The following is a 22,887-nucleotide window of genomic DNA, read 5'->3' as shown; positions in this document are numbered from 1 at the left end:
AAATTAGTTTTGCCTTCTATAATTTGTTTCTTGGAATGCATGCACTTGTGTATCACACCTCTGTTGTTACCTGAGCAGATGGTTCCAGATTGAGACAATATGTTGCTTTCCCACCTTTAAGCATTGGACTTCTACCAGCACCTGTTGCATTGCACTCCATCCAATGATTTTGTCGGCACACATACAAATACAAACATGTACATGCATATCTTTTCACATCTGTTTTTATCTGAATTATTTTTTAAGTCAGTCATAGAATGTACAATTAAGTTGAATGGGGTGTCACCGTCAATATCTTTACTGTAGTAATGATGAAATTGTATGAAGCAACAAATTGGCAAATGTCATGTTATCAGACTGAGCAGTTTTACATTGCAAGGCTGATAGGAAAAAGACGACAAGATAAGTGCTGATGAAAAGCTATTGGGTTGGTATTGTTTCTCAGGAGGGCTCCGCTGTCACTTTAGTGAGCCCTGTACGCTGCCTAATAAACACTTGTGTTTGCTGCTTTAATTAATCTCTCTCATATTAAAGGTTCAGTGTGGAGGATTAATGTGACAGGGATCTATTAGCAGAAATGGAATATGAAATGATGTTTTTATCAGTGTGTTTGAACTAAATTAGAGAGATATTTGTTTTCTTTACCCTCGAATGGGCCCTTTATATTTAAATACTTTATATTTACATCAGGAGCGGGTCCTCTCTACGGGGGCTGCCATGTTTTTCCCAGTAGCCCAGACTGGACAAAATAAACATGCACGACTTAAAATGTTTATATGACAACTGAAGGCTACCACAGGTTCTCTCTCATGTTTGGAAGGGGGGGACCACTATAAATCGTTCACACTGAACCTTTAATAAACAAAAGCATCACACAGTGGGAGGCGTAAATTGTTCATTTGTTGTGCAGGTTTGGAAACTTTTTGAAATGTCTAGTGGCAGAAACTTTGGTCCCCAGGTTCGTCTCACAAAGATTGATCTGTCCAAAAGTCCAAGAGTCTCCCTACCCTGTCTAGTGCCCCTGAGCAAGGCACCTTACTCCCCAAACATCTGCTCCCCGAGATCGGCACATGGTCGCTCACTGCTCTGTGTGTTCTGCACCAGATGGGTCAAAAGCAGAGATTAAATTTCCCTACCTGCATGAGTGTGCCTTTGCATGTCTGTGCATGTGTTTGGGACAAATAAATGCATCTTAATCATCTTAATCATCTTAAGCTCTCCATCACCAGTACAACATGTGAATTCAGGGTGTGTCCAAATCAATCTTAATTCATCACGGTTGTGTTTTGGGTGAAACGTGCAACAAGCCATCCTCTATCTGCTTTAAAAGCCTGGTGATTTTAAACTTTGGCATACTTCCATTAGAATGGAAGATTTTCCAGGTGGTAACAATGCTTCACTGCAGAGGAAACAGGGTCTCGGCCCACTGTGCAGCCGCGTTTTCTACTCCCTCAAGATAGCGTAAACCATCAATACACCACAACACACGTCATTTTAAGACCGACACACCCAAGTGCATTTGCTATTTGATTAATAGATTGGATTATGAAAAACCTCCCTGATCGGAGACGAGCAAAGATACTTGACATCTCGCTTTGAACTGCTCTGCACTGGATGTTAGCTCACGCCCAACGTGGTATGTGCAAACATTTTAAAGGGGAGATGTTGCTCTCACTGCCTCGTCTCAGCATGCAGGCGAGAGCAAAGGTAATTATTTGTTCTTCAAGGTGAAAGGACGACATTCTGTAGGTATATTCATTGGCATGCTTTTCATCAACGCATCAATTTCCTGTGTCCAGTCTCAGCAGGACGAGCGTGATTTGGCTCTTTATGAGCACTAGGTGATGCTAAGAAGCTATAGGAGACGGTTGCAATTCATCTCTCGTGCATGTCCTATCAGAGGCGAAGACATTTTCACTAAGAGCATCCTGAGAGCACTAATGTGTGCATCCAGCTCAATGACTCCTATTTAAGGCAGCCAGTAGTACAGCCCATCCGTGCAATATGCTCGTGGAAAAAACGGTGGCTGACAAAATTACCGTATAAATCTCTCACAAAATTAAAACAAGTCTTTTCACTGAGGAAATCCATGATCATGCCCGACACCTGCCGGGCCGAACTGGATAATGGCTCAGAGTCCAAACAGTGTGCACGCTGGGCTGAGGCAGAATCAGTCACACAGTGAGCCCTGATCGGGGAAATATATTTCTTGGAAGGTGCAAACAGTGGACATTCACACTGGCAGACAAACAGAAACAGACAAGCAGACAGATGCAGGTGGTGCTTGACCGTTTAACACATTCATCCTGTCCAATAACCTCCATATTCATTATCTGCAGCCAATGGAAGAGACATCAGCATAGAGGTGAATTTAAAAAGACAGATAGACACTATAAGGAAAGACAGAAGGGCTGCATAGGGAAGGTAGAGATACATTCCCATTGCTCAAACTGTAAATCCTGACCATGCGCATCGTTTTTTATCTCCATTAAACCACTTTCGGTCTGACAAAGTGAAGCAGGTTAAAAATGCACTGGCACTCCATTTGAATAAGCCAATGTATTAACCGACTCGGATTTCCAGTCATTCTCCTGATTTGGTTCTTTAAAGGTTTTAGACATTTCACATAATTTTTTTTCGCGTAGCTTATGGTCACGATCACTGATTTGAAGTCTTCCTCGATACAACGTTATGCTCATTTTGAGTTATGGTCCCATTTAGAAATAAAATTGATGCAGAATCAATAAAGTACTTGATCTTATAAATACTTTTTTAATTCCCCAGAAAACTACTTCCATAAATACCAAGTGCAACACCATGGATACCTTTGATGAGAGACTGTCTTACAGTGGGCCTCGTTATCCACCTGTCCAGATTCGTTGTGTACTTCTGGTGATGATTTTTCGCAACACTTTATTCAAACTAGTTTATTCCAACCACGTTGAAACTTTATTTTACAGTTGGAAAAAGCGTTAAAAACATGACATTTAGAGAGACAGCAAGAGAAGAGCAACAGAAAGACAAATAGCTTCATCCCAGTCTTAAGTCATCCTTTAGAATTCAGTTTAATTCTACGGTTTGGCATTACATTGTGTGAACTACAGAACAATAGTGATAAACCTTTAAATATAGGGTCAAATGCAGGTTGAGCCGTCTTACAGTACGTAGTGTCAAACCCAGGTCACCTGTAAAAAGAGATAATAATAGCTTTGTGCAGCTGGCATCATGTACGTGCCATGCAACTGATGTGAGGTTACAGAGGGGCGAGGATCTTTCAAGAATGAAAGAGACACATCTCCTCACAAATATCCTCAGTGCTTCTATCCTATCTTTCATACTATCACAGGCAAAGACTAAGAGTTACCCAAGCTGTGTTGGGAACCAGCTTTTTTCCTGCTGCTCTCTACGGCTGATCCACAGCAAAGTGAAGTAAACAAGAAGATCCTAACACCCCCCTCTCTCCCTCTAATGAAGAGTGCAGCAGAACAGTGCGAAGAAGACGAGGCACAGATTCAGAAGACAACACGGGAGAGTGTATGTGGGAGACGACAACGTGCAGATAAAGTGGATCCGTACCAGAGGTGACAGTTTGCTCCCTGCGTCTTAAAGTGTGCTCCACCTTTGAGGTTGTAGAGAAAAGCGGCTAACTCTTAGGGAGCGATCACAGGGACGTGAACAGGTCAAAGTTCATCACAGTTTAACTGCACGCTGAGCCGTGCTGCGGAACTGCTTCATCACGGGATGCAATATGTTTTATTTTCCTCCCTTGCTCGCTCAGATTGGAAATGAAGGGATCACCACTGCTGCATATGTGTGATCGTGCCCTGAAGCCCGGTCTCAGACATGAACTCCATGAAGTGTCCCAAAACTTGGAGTTTGGGAAATGTCCACAAACTCATTTCACTTATCAGGAACGTAGCAGGAGATTGTGTGTCGGCTGCCACACAAAGCTCGTAAATCATTGTTTACTTCTTCGCCAGCGTCTTCTACGTGTATGGCACCTCTTCTTAATCCTGAGATGTTTGGATTCTTTTTTGATTTCTTTTCACTTCGAGGTCATTTGACAAACGTTTTCTGAATATTTGACCTGGGGCCTGCAGGATCACTAGTGGAACATGTCAGGAGCAACAGACTTGGACCCCCCCCCCGCCGCCTGGACTTCAGTGCATGTCGGAAAGCAGCTGTAGATCATCTTTAATGACTTGAAATAGAAGTGAAATCAACAAGTGTAAGAAAAGGAGGAAGAAGAATTCAAAAACTGGCTAAATAGCGTAGGCAGGAAGAGGCCCTCGCGCTCTTATTACCACCTGAAGAAAAGGCCATCGCCATTAGATTGAAATTTAATTTACGAAATTGTGTTTTAATGCAGCCGTTCACCAGCCGCCACTTCCAAATACGCTTTCTGTCAGTGCGTTTCCTGAGGGCCATTTAATTGGGCTAATGAAGAAAGCTGCTAATGGCTGGGTTTATCTCTGGCAGCGCTGGTGACATTTCATCAAGGCAGGTGATTTTCCAGGCATTGTTTAAGCTCAGTGTGTAGCATTTCAGCCCCGGAGAGGGAGGAAACACGTTATTTGGACAAATTATCAAAACCTGTGGTGGGAACAATGCGGTTCTGAGAAAAATGGATAATTCAGCCTCACACAAAAGCAGCCTGAATTATATTCTAATTATTCTCCAGACATGCTGCTAATCACATTTGGAAAATCACTCTGAAAAAACTAAAATTGGGCTTATTGCTCCTCAGTAATTTGTCTTCAAATTTACAATTCTGGGAATGTCCACACATATGCTGAAAACTACAGAGGACACGGTGAGGGAATATGCACCACATTCGAACAGACGTAGGACCGCACACGTGCATGCACACTGCAGGCACACGCCCACCCACACAGACACACACACACACGCTCTCACAGTATGCAGATGGAACAGTGATGTGACATTTACCTTCATCGGTTATCAACATCTTGACATTAGTACATCAAACCTGCTGTTTCATAATGAGCTTCAGTCGCCGTCCGGCTAACGAATGATTCTGACACTTCTTGTCACTCCCTCCTGTCAGAGAAAGGTCAGTGGCAAAGTCAGTGAGGTTGAGACCCATGCTTATACATGAATGGACTACAAGATTAAACTGAACAAAGCTGACATGTTGAAATTGCAATAGCGAATGAAGGGCACGGAACTGCAGCTCTATGACAGAGTCAGAGTGAAGTTAGACAGGGGTCGTGATCGGATCTTTAATGGATATCAAAGAAGTCATATTTTTTTTTAAAAGCTGATTAATACAGATATATGTGAGACTGAGGTTCAGTAATAAGCGATACTGTTATGGCCAGGTTTGTTTTTCTATTATTTCTATATTGTTTTTCATGCACAAGATGTCCGTCCAGTGTGTTTTCCTGCTCACTCTTTTTTCTGTTCCTCTGTTAAAGTGGTAAAACGGGGGTGGCCCAGTGATGAGAGGGTCTCTCTGTGTGAGTTTTCTCAGGGTACTCCCACTTCCTGCCACAGTCCTTAATTTTTGCACAAAATCGTCCATAAGTGTGAATGGTTGTTTGTGTGTGTGTGTGTGAGGTACACTGGCGACCTGTCCATGGTGTGTACTCCACCTCTCACCCAGTGTCAGCCTGGCCAGACATAAATGAATACTAATGTTCCATTGAATCGTTGCTGCTTCTCATAGTTTTCTATATGTGAAACTTTCTATGTAGTATTACGGTAAAGTAAAGATATTAACTATATAGGTATGGGGGATTTATGACACTCTAAAAGGTGAGTTCAAATACACTGTGTAAAGTCCACTCCAGTGAGGAAATGAACGTGTGGAACATTAAAACAAACATAGTCCTTAGTCATGATCCTAATATAAACAGACAGATAGCTATAGATAGACAGATAGATAGGTGTACATGAGTCATAACACACACACACACACAAACACACAAAGACACACAAACACACATATATGTGTGTGAAAGTATATAAGTTGTCTATTCAACATGCTCTCTTTTAAACTACTCTCGTTTTTTCTCCGTACACTTACGCACATGAGCGTCAGAATGAAATGTGGAGAACACACACGCACTAAGTTCAGTTTATTCCTCCGACTGTGTGTGTGTGTGTGTGTGTGTGTGTGTGTGAGTGAGTGTGTGTGTCTGTCTTCTAGATAAATTACTTAACCGACATTTTTTGAATCACCTCAGCCTGGCCCCTTCTCCCTGCTCCCCCCCACCCCTCTCTCTCACCCTCTCCCTCTCTCTCCCTCTGCCTCTCTCTCCACGTCCCCTCGTGGCGCACAGCATTCAACGCACGTTTTCCGTTCCGTTATTTTTTTTATTTTTTTTTGGGGGGGGGGGGGGGGTAAACAACAATGAAGTGTGATATTTGAAAAAAATAAAACCGACGCAGCCACTGGGCTTGAACTGCGAGCCACCAATCATCTCCGGCGCGTGTTCCAAAAAAGAAGAAGCGGCGTTTGAATCCCTCCCTCTCTGCCCTCCTCCTCGCGCCCATTGGCTGCCGGAGGAGCAGCGACAATGTTTAATGCACCATGCGGTGTCCGGAGTTGAGTCAGTGAGAGGAAGCGCTCAATGTGCTCAGAGCCCGCGACACGCGCACAGAATACTGAATAGCGACCTGTGCGTAACGCAGCCGAGAGAATCCACCTTTTTGTCCGCGCGCTGACATCTGGACGGAGACTTGTGGCAGAATGCGGCTCTGACCATCACCTACTCCTCTTCCTCTTCCTCTTCATCAACAGCAGCTGTCTCTCTATATATCTGTGCGTGTGTGCGTCTGTGTGGACTTTGATTGAGGACGGAGCACAAGGACACAACGCCACTAAAGGGAACAGTCCCTCAGCGATGTTTGGCACCGGTTGGCTTTTAAACACTTTGGATCTTGCAGCACATCTGGATTTCCCCTCTTCTTCTTCTTCATCTTCTTCTCCTTCTTCTGCTCATTCGGTATTTCTCCGAACACTTTTCCTTCCTGGAGAGCGGTGAGTCACTGCAGGCGCAGGGCGATCCGCTGCATCCTAATCACGCAGCGGAGAGGACTTCAGCTCATTGACATTACAGTCATACTTTTCTGGAGCACTTTTCTTTTTTTCTTCCCTTCTTCTCATTTTCTCTCTGCGCCGCCTGCACTGTAGCCTGCGTGTGGATTGTCCTCTCCTCTCTCTCCCTCTCCTCTCTCTGCTCTGCACAGAGGAGGTGGGAACCCACATCGAAGTGTTCAGGGGATGAAACTCTCCCTGAACCCTCGCTGGAACTGACTGTTTTTATTTGACATTTTCCCGAATCTGCTCTATTTTCTGGGACTATTGCATCAGTTTCCTTTTTTTTCGGGGTAAGTTTAAATCATGTTCTTTTAATTCAAATCTCCCTGTTTATCTGTTGCGTGCTCTTTTCCCCCCCAAATTATTCGTATTTCTTTATTTCTCAACCATCCCTGTCCATACGCGTGCAACAGCTTCCTCCGAGGAGACACGGGAGAGAATTACAGGACCGTGCCGAGACGCTGGCAGCTCATTTCTCTATTTTTCTTTTTTAAGGCTCATTTGAAAAATCCGGATTATGCGGATTTGTTAACGCTTGTAAGAGGCTCATTTAATACACACTTATTCAAATCGCCACCACAATGGGCCCCTCAGTTAAACGCATGCCGTGTTACCATATTATTAAAGTTGTCCTATTACGGCGTCAGTCAGCGTTCCCCTGAAGGTGTGAATGGGCCATTGTCAGGTCAGGGTCAGGTCGTTGCATTGCACATTTGATACAGAGGAAAGAGAAAAACTGCATTCTTGTGTTTACAATGATACATGTGGTGGATAAGCTTCAAGGGGAATCATTATTTCCCCACGTATCGGGGCTGCGCCTGGTGTCTTCCCAAGGTTAACTAATTGACAAGCTTCTCCCATAATTGTAGAGATGAATTACACATGAGCCCTGTTTCATTTTTGGCTCAGCGGTGGATCGGATAGCTCCTCGGCACAATGGCTCGTGTGGCTGACAGTTTTTATTTGGGTGACTAATTGACAGCTATGCGTTATCTAAACATTTATTTTTTTCTGTTTTCCTTTTTAGGTGCTATGAGCGATCACTGACAATGACTATTCTGTTCGGAGACTGGATCGCGATTACTGCTCAGATGAGTCTGGACGCTCAGCTGAATATAAATTAGGTGTTCAGCACCACAGATTGCTCGAGGAGGCAGAGGAAGAGAGAGACAGGGCAAAGACAATCCACAAAGACAAATGCCAAGGTCTCGCACCATGAACAGAACTCTCTTCTTCAGCCTGGATAACAGAAATACCAAATTTGAAGAAAATATCAACAGGTCAAAGGAAGCTTAAACACAGCACCTCTTAGCCTATCGCAGCTTTTAGGGATGTATCTTTCTGTTTTCTTTTTCCTCCTGTTATGGGCTCAAGCCCTGACATTGAAAAACTTGAATTACTCTGTCCCAGAGGAACAGGGTCCGGGGACAGTGATTGGGAACATTGCCAAAGATGCCAGACTCGGACTCGATCAGACTGGACCGGGTAAAAAAGCCAACTTTCGGGTGCTGGAGAATTCAGCCCCGCATCTCATCGATGTGGACCCCCAAAGTGGACTGCTGTACACCAAGCAGCGCATCGACAGGGAAACATTGTGCAAGAGAAACCCCAAGTGCCAGCTATCAATGGAGGTTTTTGCCAATGACAAAGAGATCTGCATGATCAAAATAGATATTCAGGACATTAATGACAACTCGCCCAATTTCCCCTCTGATCAGATTGATATTGACATTTCAGAAAATGCTGTGCCTGGGACGCGCTTTCCCCTGACCAGCGCACATGATCCAGATGCAGGAGAAAATGGCCTGAAAACGTATCAAATAACCCGTGATGACTACAATCTTTTTTCCTTGGAGGTAAAAGCCCGCGGGGATGGGACAAAATTCCCAGAATTAGTTATTCAACGACCGTTGGACAGAGAAGAACGAAGCCATCACACCCTGATTTTGTCAGCCACCGATGGGGGGGAATATCCCAGATCAGGTACCATGCAGATAAATGTCAAAGTAATTGATTCAAATGATAACAGCCCCGTGTTTGATCAGCCCTCGTATGTCGTGGAAATTCCTGAAAATTCATCTCCTGGTAAAGTCCTGATCGATTTAAATGCCACGGATCCTGATGAGGGCAACAACGGACAAGTAGTCTATTCTTTTAGTGGCTATGCCCCCGAGAGGATCCGGGAGCTCTTCTCCATAGATTCCAGAACAGGGGTCATAAAGATTCAGGGTGAAATTGACTACGAAGAGAGCCCTGTTATCGAGATTGACATTCAGGCAAAGGATCTCGGTCCCAATCCAATCCCGGGCCATTGTAAAGTCACTGTTAAAGTGCTAGACAGGAATGACAACTGGCCATATATAGGCTTTGTGTCTGTGAGACAGGGAGCCATCAGCGAGGCAGCACCCCCGGCCACTGTCATCGCTCTGGTCCGTGTCACAGACAAGGACTCTGGCAGGAATGGGCAACTTCAATGCAGAGTGCTGGGTAACGTCCCGTTTAAACTTGAGGAGAACTATGATAACTTCTATACAGTGGTGACAGACAGGCCCTTGGACAGAGAGGTGCAGGATGAGTACAATGTCACCATTGTGGCCAAAGACAACGGCCTCCCTCCTTTAAACTCAACAAAATCCTTCACTGTAAAGATTCTGGATGAGAACGACAATGTCCCTCGCTTCACCAAGTCAGTGTACCTTCTTCAGATTCCTGAGAACAACATCCCTGGGGAGTACCTGGGCTCCGTTCTGGCACACGACCCAGACCTTGGCCAGAATGGCACCGTGTACTACAGTATACTCAACTCCAACGTGAGCGGGGGTGATGTCAACACGTATGTTAATGTGAATGCTGCGAATGGAGCCATCTACGCTGTGAGATCTTTTAACTACGAGCAGGTCAAGTATTTTGACTTCAAGGTCCTCGCTAGAGATGCAGGATCTCCGCATCTGGAGAGCAACGCGACGGTGCGCATCAGCATTCTGGACGTCAATGACAACATCCCAGTCATAGTGCTGCCGTTGCTCCTGAACGACACAGCTGAGATCCACGTGCCGCGTAATGTTGGCGTCGGCTACATAGTCACCACAGTAAGGGCAGTGGATAATGACTACGGCGAGAGCGGGAGGCTGACCTACGAGATCTCAGATGGCAATGAGGAGCACCTCTTTGAGATCGACCCGGTGTCTGGGGACGTTCGAACAGCCCACCCATTTTGGGACGACGTCAGCCCCATTGTGGAGCTGATCATCCGAGTGTCAGACCACGGCAAGCCGACTCTCACTGCCGCCGCCAGGCTCATCGTCAAGGCCTCCAACGGACGTCCTCCTGATGGACTGCCTCGCACAAAGGACAATCAGAACTGGGACATGTCCCTGCCTCTTATAGTAACTCTAAGTATTGTATCCATCATGCTCCTGGCGGCCATGGTGACCATAGCCATCAAGTGCAAGCGGGAAAACAAGGAGATCCGCACCTATAACTGCCGCATTGCCGAATACTCGCACCCTCAACTCGGAAAAGGCAAGAAGAAGAAGATTAACAAGAACGACATCATGCTGGTGCAGAGCGAGGTGGAGGAGCGGGATGCCATGAATGTGATGAACGTGGTAAGCAGCCCTTCCTTGGCCACCTCACCCATGTACTTTGACTACCAGACACGCCTGCCACTCAGCTCACCACGGTCAGAGGTCATGTACCTCAAGCCCACTGCCAATAACATCGGCGTGCCCCAAGGCCACGTGGGATGCCACACCAGCTTCACAGGCCCAGTCACCAGCACTACAGACACACCTACTAACCGCATGTCCATCATACAGGTAAGAGAAATTGCAGTGTTCTCCTTCACCGTTTTCACCGTCACAACCTTCAGAAAGGTCCCATTTCCTATATCAACATTACCCCCCCCTTCCCCTCCCCCTTTTTTAATGAAAGAAAAAGAAGACAAGGACAGGCAGAGACAGAGAAGCCCAGCAGCACAGAGAGAAGTGAAGGAAGGGGAGGGGGGGAGCATTAGAAGGATTAAACACTCATTCTGGTGCTATCACAGAACACAGCTAGTGACATCAACACAAATCAGTGGTGTTTGAAATATGTCACAACAGTCTCCTTTTTAAATCAGTTTTCCTGTGGAAATCTCTCATAGATCACTCAATCACTGTCATTTAATTCCCGTGGAAGAAAGAGTTTAGCCCTGCGGCAGTTCCATTTGATACCATCCAATTATCCCATGTTGCATGTTCTATTTCAATAACAAGTTTGTCTCTGAAAATCTACTTACCTGCATTTTGTATTAAAATACCTGTACATATTTATTGTTACAGCTACAATGTCATATCATGACAGTTAACTTGGTCCAAACAGTGACACCTGCTTGTTTTGCTGTTTACCGTTTTTTTGAACATCCTGTCAGTCGTCAGATATTCGACAGTTCTTTGTGGTTAATGCTACGGGTTTTAATTCCTAGAGATTAGCAAAGACTACTTATTTTCACGGCTACTTTATACGCTTTTATAAGAAGTACTTGGGTGTATAAGCCTCTAACGTGATAACTTCTCTGTGTCTTTGGCCTTAAGCTCATTAAAAGTCTGTCGTGTCAGACGAGGATTAAGGCCTGCTTAAGATGGTGGTACGGACACTGGGGACAATGGGCAGTGGTAGGAAAGGGGCCTCTTTTCCTGAAATTTACCAGTTGTTGACAAATAGAGCAATTTACGCTCCTAATATTATTTGATAGAAGCAATAGTTTCTGTGAGTTTTAATGTTATTACCTACTGTCAATAGCCTTTGGAGGATTCTTTACACGGTAACTATTAGTTTCTCTAGTGAGCTCTGGCGTTTTCGATCCTGCTATTTGCGCTGGCCGTGAATGTGACGATGACTGTGATCGGATGTGATGTGTTCCCACCGGGGAGGAAGGCCAATGCCTGTTGTTCCCACTCTCAGCCTCAGCCCTGTTTCTATTATGAGCCAGCTGCATAGGGCAAGGGTCAGCACAAAGACCGTTAAGGCTTCCTAATCAGAGGGACAGAGTAATTGCTGGTCCATTATGCAGACTGTTTCTGTGCTAATGTAGTGATGATGAATTAGACCGTGTGAGGTTGCTGCACACCCATTTCGTGCACTTATTTCCTCTCCCCCCTTTCAGACTGTCAAAGGGAAAACAAGCAGCTACAACACATTCCTTAGTGTCTTGTTTACAGAGGGTCCCCTCGACGCATCAGGCGTGCAGGGTGCTCTATTGTATTATTCAACAGAAACCTGTGTAGAGGAAGCTGGCCTGAGGCATTAAGTTTCTTCAGAAGCTGTACAGAGGCGTATCACTTTCCCCCCTCGCCCATGCCTCTGCCTCCTCCTCTCTGCATGTGTGTGGACAGTAAGTAACCTGAGTCGGAGGAGAGCAGCTATGGGAAAAATGTCATGAAACAAAGACAGAATTCCCCTTCCATCGATCCCAAGGCCGTCCAGCCCATCTGTCACTACAGGTGCCACAGGGAGCGAGGTTGAATGGGAAAAATAAATAAAGAGATGGATAAAGCAGGAGAGCATATCGCCTGCTCATTCAGTTTCAGACGAGTACCTTAGTGCTGCTGTCTTCATCTGTACCCGGTAGTGCTGCTGTAGCTGCATGCAACTCCCAGTCTCTCTCCACACTGCTGCTGGCCTCTGATGATGTTTTATAGTGGTACACCGGCCGACAGGGAAAGGGGAATAATATGAACATATCAGCCGAGCTCCGCTGGCCTTATCATTGTCACCACCGTGCCAGCACCCGGCCCAGTGGAGAGTTTCATTTCATTTGTAAAGAGAATTCCTGGGATAAGGAGATGGATGATACGTAATGATGCCTAATTCCGCTTAAGGCGTTGAAGGGAATTACTTAGTGTGGAATCAAGGTTAAAACCAATCGGCTGCAAAATTCCTCAATGCTCAGGAAGAAAGGATTTCAGTAATTCTCTCCAAAGAGTGAGCCCACTCTGCCTTGAATACATTTTAGGATTTTGTCCCACATTATGTTCAGCCTCAGCAGCTGTGCCACTGTGACTACGGCCCACTGACTGGCTTATAAGTTCCACCGGTGCTTTCTTCCTGCCTGTTTCAGAAGCTGTCCCCATTGTTGCCAAACATCGAAAGACTCCTGTGTCATTACTTTTAAATGGGCTCCCTGATTAATCGTATTGATTTGTTTTGATAAGTTTTGAGTGTTATAATTAGATTCACCATGAAACTCTAATTAAACAGAATCCTGTCTTGGTGAGACACCATCCGTGTTAATAAGATGCATGAGGTACAGAGGCTTATTGGATTGTGAATGGCTATAAAAGCTGCCTTTAGGTGGCGGCATTCTGCCTTGTGTGAGGTGGCATTGGGATGTGGGTGTCAAGGAGAAAAGGGGCACCTGTCTCTGCTGACTCGACATTGTCACTTGATGAAGAGAATCGTACGGCTCTAATGAAATATGTCTGGCATAAATATGTAACAAGGAACATAGGATATCTTTGTCTGTAGTCGCCTGCCTGACAGCATTTTGTTACAGCTGCTTTGAATGACAATTGGTGAATTTGCCACGAAAGCAGTGAATCTATGATGAATTATTTAAAATTTGCTAGAAAACCTGGCAGATTCTGACAGATCATGTAAGAATTTACAATAAACCAAGGTCTTTCTAAAAATGACTGGCAGCCATAAACCTATTCAGCAAATTCAAAGGATGCTGGGGGAGAAAAAAAAAAACAGTTAGGAGGTGTGACTGTGATCATTCAGTGCGGCACACAATGAAGTTACTCCTTTGATCTCTTTAGGTTGTGGATATGCATGCCAACAATGTAGCTGGAGCAGATGTTGAAAATGGATGCTTCCAGGAATGGTCTTACTCTGCATAATTTAGGCATATTGTGTGTGTGTGTGTGTGTGTGTACACGTGTGTGTGTGTCTGTGTGGGTGGAACGTCATTGTGTATTCCAGGCATGTGATTTAAGCCTTTAGCTGGCAGGCTCCGTGACAGAGCCCCTCTCTTTTTATGAGCGTGACAATCTTGCATTTGTCCGAACCTTGAAACACCCTTCCTCCAAACACACAGACACACACATGCACACACACACTCACACACAAACACACACACACACACACACACACACACACACATCACACAGATGCAAATGTAACCCTGCTTGTGCTGTTTTTAAGGATTCTCCTGAAAAGTCTTATCAAAGCCTGTGCTGTATATTGTATTGAAATTGCTCCCACACTTGAGTGGCCACTGAGGCAATGAATAGAAAAGTGCTCTTTATTTCATTTCTCTCTCTCTCTCTCTCTCTCTTCATCTTTAGATAACTTCACTCTGGAGCTTTCTATAGAATGAGTTTGTTGTAAACCTGTATGTACCGGAGCTCACTCGCTCACAGGACTGAGCCGCTCGGCAGCTCGATGCACAAACAGTCATCTATAGGAATGAGGGACAGTTCAAGAAGCCATTTGTAATTTATGTACTTGTGTCCCTCAGCTGAGTTCTTCTGGGCCACTAGGCCACATTTGTTTTATTTGAGCTTGCCAGTACATAAAAGAAATAAAAGAATCAGCCCGCCTGAGGGCGTATCTTCATATTTCCTCAAATAAACCGGCTGCTACTGTACATAACACTACACGCTGAAATTCTGAATTATTAATAGGCAGTTTTATTTTTCTTCATCTCCCCCAAGCTCCTATGATAGATGCAACTGAGAGGAAGTGAAGTCAGACCGCAGAATGTTGCTCCGGGGAACAGCACTAAATTATGTTATCTTTGTATAAGCAAAACATAGAAATTTAGTAATTGAATGTTTTCTTTTACTAGCTGCCATTACTCGTATTGTTGCCCTGGTACTTGTTTCAGCTTCGGTGTGTGAGCAGCAGTGCAGCACACAGCACAAAACAGCAGCTATATTTGCATCTTCTTTCATTAATAAATCATAACGTTTAACAAATCAGTGGAAAGCGGAAGATGTCACGATGAACATCAGAGGTCTCTGAACATGAGGGAGGAGGAGGGCAGAACACGGGCTATGTGGGGAAACAGAAATTGCTCATTTTCGGAAAGGGAACCTGGTAATGAACGCCCAAATACTGATGATGTGTGTAGCACAGGGAAAAGTGGAAATTAGTGTCAGAATCTCAACCTTTTAGTTTGCAATGGATTTGAGAGTTAAATTAAGGAAACAAGACTGAGGAAATCTGTTCTAGGAATAAGTTACACCACAAATATCATTGGCTGCTATTTCAGGTAAAAAAAAGTTGTGCAGTGTTTGCCGTATTTCCTGATTCCACGTCTGTCACACGTTCTTCAAAGTTTTGCATAGTTAATTGTTCAGTTGCAGTATGGTGTTATAAGTACCCCCCAAAAAAGTTGTTCTATATTGGAGGCAGCAGTGGAAGTCCATGTTTTATTTATTGCAAGTTCTGAGAAGAATCCCTTTGTCACCTTGCTAAATAATTCAATATGATTGTAGGGCCCTGACTTTGCCCACAAGTCAAGGCAATTTCCTCCTGTAGTTAATAACAAAACGCAGATCAAGTCATACATTGATGGATATAGGTGGAATACTGGACTCAATAATGAATGTGTGCTCCTGTCTCATTGGTCGGCAACAAGAAACGCGTTCACCCAGCTGTTGTGCGTTCGTGTGGACACAGCTCGTAACTGTGCAGCACAACAAAGGAATTTAGTTTTGTGTGGAGAACGAGACAGGATGTGAGATCACAAGTTAACCTCTGTGAGGACCAGATTGGCCGGACACATTAAACCAATTTGTTTGGTTGAATAGGAAGCAGCCTATTGGAGATGACAGGCACACGATAATAGGACTGTGGATTGTTCACTTGTGTGTGTGTCTGCTGTGTGTGTGTGCGAGCGAGCGAGCGAGCGATAAAGGGGAAGTGGATTGTCAGGTCTCCTCTGCCTAATTTTCTGACGCCGGAATATCTTGTCATTTTATCATGTCATTCTGATGAGAAGCAAGTGCCGTTGTTTGGCTTGGTTTACCTTCCGAAGGCCGGGCAGCATTCTAAGTGGTTTCAGATCAATTCCTATCAGACTTCGTAATTACTTTTCAGCTTTATTATCATAAGGCAGGGAGAGGGCGGCTTCTGTTGCTTTTTTTGTTGCCACTTTTGCTTATTGTGGCTTTTTTTCTTGTTCGGCAGTGCGCCTTATTTTCCTGAACTTGATGATACTGCGAGCTGAGCATATTTATATTACATTGCAAATACACAGATGGATCTAAGTGTGTTCTACCTGATGCTGCCATTTCATATCAACCACCTAAACACATGCTCTTCAATAAGAAAATAGAAGATTCAGTGAGATTCTGTCAGTGTTTGCTCCCTGAAGACTCTGAAACATTTACTTGGCTTCGTGCTCAAACAACTCTGGCACAAGGAGCCGACCAAGCATCATCGCAGGTCACAAAAACAAACAAAACATAACCTTCACAGCGGAACAATCTGAGATTTGGCTGCCATGTGTCTCAGTGCGTGTGTATGTGTGTGCACGGACACACGTGCACCTGTGCTACCACCCACTGCGCTCTGAAGCACCAGTCTTGCTGGTTCCCTCAGATTGAATTGGTTTTCCTGAAGGGGCCGCCTGCCCCCTGAGGGGCTCTTTGATCTCTCCTGGGGTCTTTAGACTTAACGGTTTGAGCAGCGGGGGGGGGGGGGGGGGGGGGGGGGTGGTGGTGGTGGTGGAGGGGTCGGCCCTGCAGCAATAGTTTGGTATAAAGATGGTAGTGACCTCATAGTAATGTGCCCTGAGATCTGCCGCAACAGAAGGCTACACAGGCCTACATGGCTCGGTGATGTATTCTTTGAACTGCCAGCAGCTGGGTCTCCTTGCTTGTAAATCAAACACTTTCAAAGTCAAACAAAGTGGAACTCGCTCTGCTGTGCCGTGGCACCGGTCCAGCCCGAGAGAGCTTTTTATTTCTGCCGCATCTTCCTTCACTGTGCCCCCCAGGCATGTGCTGTAGCAACAACACGCAGCTCAAAGAATGAGTTATGTGACTCTTGTTCTCACCCTCTATCTCATTAGTATAAGAGAAATGATTTATCCCTCGCTTCCCCAAATCTCCCTCTCCACGTCCTTGCCGGCAACAGCTCAGCACGTCCTCAGCTTCATCAGTAATGTGATTAATTGATTGGAGGGACATACCATGAATGCCACCTCGTTGTCTCTAGTTTCACCTAACTACGTGTCAAAACATGCAGCCTTAAAAAACAGGCTTCTTCTCCCCTCTTCCTCAAAGACTGGAGTATATCGCAATCCGCAGATCAGAAGTTGGCTTTGCAATTCGAGGAGTCTTTTTCCTCTCAGCGAAATCCTGCAAGCGATGTGTTGCGATTGTTTGCGAGTCTGAGAAAGTCCAATACTCCTGGAGAGATCCCACCGTCTCCTCTGTTCCCGCGTTCACTGTATCTGTAGCACAGTTTGAAATCCGACTCCCTCGTCTAAAGCCCTGTGTGTGTGTCTGAGGGGAATTGACAGCCTCTGTGTTTTGCAGCGGCTGTTATATGTTTGTGGCAACAGAGTCGAATGAGTCGGCACTCTCCGATGTTATTGCCCAAACAAAAGGCCCTCTAAGTGGTGGGCACACAAGATTTGTCGCCAAACGTTTAGCCGTGTCTGCTCCTCAGGGTGGCAGGGGCGACGGCGAGTGCTAATGGCATATTGAGAACGGTATATTTGGCTGGGCTCATCTTTTTCTATTGTTCCATACAGATGTACTCAATTGGCCCCTGACTGGCGTTTTTATGTCTCGGAGAGAAGTCGTGTCGGGGCCTTTCACATTCAGATCAATTGCTGGTTTGCTCCGTTTCTCATTGATCTTTGCTCTGTTTGGTCGTGAAACACTGCAATATATTATCCATCACTCCGATCATTGCTTAGTGTACGAATAAAAATAAAGTGTAGTTCTCGCTCCCGCCCTTTCCACACGTCCTCGACTCTTGCTCTGACTCTCGTTTTTTGGATTCGCTCTCTTTCTCTCGGCTCTTGTCGTCTCAGATAAGCGTTGCAATTGCTCATGTTACTGAACGACCCAAGCCAAATTCATAATGATGAGATTATCTTGTCAACAGCACAGAGTGTATATGTCTGCCGTATTGATCTGTGCACAGACTTAATAAATGAAGCGCCGCGATGGAAGCGCAGGCTCAATGATAACTCCGAACAGATCTGGCTATTTATACACTCTCAACAGTGCGGAGATGATGAATGGAACGTGTGTACTCTGCCCTTCTCCCCTCTCTTATCCCTCGTCCCACTGTCTCCTCTGCTCTCCTCTTCATCTCCATATTTCCAGATGGATGGGCTAAAACTGCCCCTCTCTCACTCCGTGCAGCGCTGCACGCCGTCTGAAATGCGACCTCCTTGAGGTCACGTCGACATGCTGAGTCGTTGTACTCCCAGGTGGAGAGACATGGGTGCTGCTGTGGGAGAACCAATCAGCCAGACTACAGGGGAGGGAGAGCGGGGAGAGCGGGGAGAGGGGAGGGGAGAAAAAGGAAAATTACAAGCGCGATCGAGAGCCCGGGCCTGTGTGTGTGTGTGTCTTTAACTGACTGAGGTTTTGAAAGGGAGTTTATCTGTGCATTTGAGGAGAAGGTCAGCGGGGTTTAGAGCTCGAGATTATGTGTGATTGTTTCTTCTGCGGGCGAGCTGATTAATGCTAAAGCTGGCCTGACAGATTCTTAATGCACCATAGACACACTTAAAAGAGACCGCGAGGAGCTGGCGTCCAACACTTTGACAACAGAGCATTATCTTAAAGCCTTTTCTGCACGGACAGTATCCTTCCTGTCATCCATTCCTCCTCTTCCCCGGCCCCTCCTCCGCTCGGATACCTCATCGCCTCTCACCCGATAGGTCACCTTGAAATGAGACTATACATAGTCCATCTGCTCTCTCTCTCTCTCTCTCTCTCTCTCTCTCTCTCTCTCTCTCTCTCTTTGTGTGTGTGCACGCATAGAGCAATAGAGAGGGAGAACCCAGGTGTGTGTATGTGCATGTGCACTTGTGCATGTATTGATATAAGTGCGTGTGTGGGGGTTTGTGTGTTTTTATATCTGCGTCTGGCCTTGGCTCTGGGCTTTGGGGAAATATCTCAGATCTTTTCATCTACGGAACAGCTCTTCCTACATCAATTCAAACAGAATAAATTTCTCCTTTAATGTTTTTGTTCACGAGCTCCTCAGCGCTTGTCTTTTTTTTTTAACCCGCACACCAGACAACATTTTGCAGTTTGGTGTGTTTCAGCAAATAAATTAGAAAATGATTGTTTCTCCAGTTAAATTCGATGCATGAACTGGATAAGAGGGTTTAATAATATCATCTTCAAACGGTAGTTAACATTTGTGCTTTTAGCCGCATGTAAACAAGTCGACTGTTTTTCATTTATATGCTCAAGGACTCAATAGAAGGTGGAAATGGTGAGATCCCGGTTGGTAAATGAGGATTATTCTTATTTCGATATCAACTCCACACTCTGAAGGAGACAGGCTTTGATTATGTTTTATTTATGAATGCAGTTTTGATTATCTTCCTCCGTTATCGGGTAACGTCTGCCTATTTGAATGAATCCCATCACTTGAAGAGGGAAAGTGTTGTAGCTTTAACTTTGTAAATACACTTATTTGCTTTCGTGCTGAAAGTTGGATGAGAAGATTGTCGCCACTCTCCACAAATCTGGACCGACATCGGTGAGCTTAGCGTTCAGATAAGAAACAGCTCGACTACTTGCATCTCTAAAGCCTCCAAATGAGTCTGTTAGATCTTTGTTCAAACATCATGTATAAACATTATCCATTGGATGCTACCTTTTAAAGGTGGTTGAACATACAGTACTTGCCTCATTACCTTCAAGCCGAACAAAGATAATTGGGATCTTAGTGATTTAGTCATAGCTAAATAACTGCTGCACTAGTCAAGTCCTTTATTTGGCAATGCTATACCGCTAGCTCTCGTTGGATTGTTTGACCGTCTGAAAAGGACAGCATGAGAAATCATCTAGTAGCTTCAGATCTTTTTGTGAAGTCCACCTTATTATGGTGGCCTGAATACAGTCCTGAATACAGCTGGTACAGTGGTTCAATGTCACGATCTCTCTGACTGGGGATGTTCTCAAGATCGATCGCAATATAAACCCATCACTTTATCATCGTCCTTTAGTTCCAGTCGTCTTAACTAACTCTCAGCAAGAAAGCGGACAAGCATATTACCCAGGCTGTCAGAAGTGTTGTGTATGGTTTCAGGTGTAGAGCGAGATAAACCCCTCACCTCTGGAACGGCTTTGGATCTTTTGGGCTGAGTTGGCTTTGGACTAATGAGGGTGAGACGAGGTCAGTGCTGACTCGAGACTTCAGTTAACGCCGAACCTGTTGTAACTATTGATTAGCAAGTACTGAATGATAAGAGACTTACTTTCCCAAGATCACACAGTGCCCTCTTTCTCCCCCCACCCACCCCTTACTTTAAGCTTATTCCCCCAAAGTTTCAAAGGCATACAAGTTAAGTCCTCTCGCTTATTCCTTTTCACTAAGTTCAAATATCGTCCTGTATTAACCACACGCGGTACCAGCTGCATGTCTACCCACACCACCTGGTTGAATGTGTCGTCACGAAGAGTCTCACAGAGAGAGTGAGGAAAACAACGCTGCTATTTCAGGAGAGCTGCCAAACTGCTGTGTTAGGGGGTTTTGTGTGTTGGAATAAATATATATATATATATACACACGCCAAAAGCCACATTTACCATTTGCTCCTGGGGCTAAACTGCCACAGATGTGGATTGTGTTGATAGCGGTACAAAGATGCCGTCTTGTGTTGCCTTCCTCTTCAGAGACTGAAACTGAGACTGAATTGGCTGCTGGATTTTTGTCGGCGTTGAATCTTTGAAAAGGTAATCCCAGTTATAACTGCAGACGCACAAAGGTATGAGATGATGATTTCAAAATATAACAGCAGTTTGAAAGAGCAGTTTGAAAGAGAAAGGTGCACCAAAAGTAGAGGTGCAACTGTCAGATCAGAAAACGTCTTTCTGGAAAGCAGTGATGGGGTCACAACCTGTTCTGGTCAGAGCCTCTTTGTCTAGAATGATGTGATTTAGAACTTTTTTTTCTCAATTTCATGTCTGGCTCCCATTTAATGATGCTTTTTTTTTTTTCCTCTGGTGAAGGTTAGATTGCCAACACAGGAACAGAATGCCTCATTATATTTCACTGCACACAGAGGCAACTACACCTTATAATGATGCCTCATAAGACGCATGATCTCAGACACCAGCTCACTCATATATGTTTTATGTTGATACATATATGCATGTGTGCTGTGTGACACCGTGTTCCACCAGAGGAATTGCGTGCAGTAGGACTTCAGGGCTTTTTTGACATGAAAAGCAATTTGATTCAAGTGAAAATCAACTTTGTAGTTCACAAGTGTGCCACACGACACTCGCCCTGCTCCTGGAGGATTGAAGAAGACTTTTTAAAACCACAGGGTCAGCCATTTTAATTCACTCCATTAGCATTTAGTTTTCAGCTTCTTATAGGAATTGTTCCCATTCCTCCCTTATGAAACTAGAATTCATCTTTTGTTATTTGATTATCCCGCTCGCTTGGTGAAATTTAAAATAGTTTTTCCAGTTTTAGAGCTTCCTTCATTACATTGTTTATATATAATACAAAAGTATTATATATATAAATTCCTTGACCCATGTTGATCTCAGACTACAGCTGCTTTGTAAAATGGGTCACATTCAAATTGGTTTCATTTAACGTCTGTTCATCAAAAAAAATAAACAAGTTGCCATCGTGTGTGTTTCCGATGTGTCAGCTTTTTGTAATCTTTACCCAAGGGGAAGTTGGTCAACATCATATCTGTTCATGGGGTAATGTTGTTTTTAGTTAGATAAGGACGATTCATCGAATAGGAGCTTAATAATCCTGTTAATAAATCAATTACATGCGTAGAAGTTTAAAAAAACCAACAGATTATTGTATAGTTTGTGTAATTTGTTGTAAACAGATTATTCTGTATTACTTTATGCTCATTAAAATCTTCTGGGCCATTTTGTTTATCCAGGATTTAGTTTGGCCCAACATTCGATTTTCCATGCATCATAAAATTGGATGGACAGTAAGATCTCCAGTACCTGGGCGTGTGGGTCTGTGTGTGTCTGTGTTTGTGCTCGCGTGAAAGTGAGTACTTTGAAAAGCAACTTCAGTGATGTGCACTCTCTCTCAGGAGGATTCCATTTTATTATTTTCTACGTGAGTTGATCCTCGAGACGATAATGGCGGGGGCGTAAGAACCGAGTTTAAAATCACTTTGTTGACCGTCTCCCTCAGACTCTGGGTGTGTTTCTCTTCTGGACTCAACTATTCATGCTCCTTTAAAGTAATTTAGTCTTTGAGATTAAATGACAAACATTATGACGAAGGTTGGGAGGCAGTTGTTAGAGTACTTTAAAAAAAAAACACAAACACACTTATGGACTCTTTAAGACGGTTGCACTTGAAGGCAAATGCAGCTGTCCGCCTTGTATATAACCATGCTCCCGTAGTAATGTGACCAAAGTAGTCACTTGTTTGTTGCCTGCTTGAGCTCCTCCTCAAATGAATAATAAAGTGGTCGTAACCACACAGTTTGAATGAAAGTGGATTTGAAGTAGGGTTTTTGTCTCATCCGTCTTTTCCTGAAGAGGACTCCAACTCCGCCCTCGCTCCGTCCTGTGCACCTTCCCTCTATCTCTTTTCACTGGCCTCCTAATAGGCATCTCTAATGACACTGTATG

The 22,887-nt window shown here is 44.5% G+C and overlaps 1 protein-coding gene across 2 annotated transcripts in view; it reads left to right on the top strand.

The window, feature by feature from the left end:
- The first annotated feature begins 6,597 nt into the window (after positions 1-6,597).
- pcdh17 (protocadherin 17) overlaps positions 6,598-22,887 on the top strand; it is a 56,647-nt gene continuing 40,357 nt past the window's right edge. Inside the window, exons 1-2 of one of the 2 annotated variants that reach the window (XM_062381304.1) lie at positions 6,598-7,356; positions 8,094-10,674. In XM_062381304.1, the coding sequence (XP_062237288.1) occupies positions 8,398-10,674 (2,277 nt within the window). In that variant the 5' untranslated portion in view covers positions 6,598-7,356; positions 8,094-8,397. Of the gene's footprint in view, positions 7,357-8,093; positions 10,885-22,887 lie in introns of both variants that reach the window. The other variant, XM_062381296.1, reaches the window with a different exon arrangement.

Source organism: Platichthys flesus, chromosome 1, assembly GCF_949316205.1.
Source record: "Platichthys flesus chromosome 1, fPlaFle2.1, whole genome shotgun sequence".
Lineage (NCBI taxonomy): Eukaryota > Metazoa > Chordata > Actinopteri > Pleuronectiformes > Pleuronectidae > Platichthys > Platichthys flesus.
This window is presented reverse-complemented; position numbering and strand designations above follow the sequence as displayed.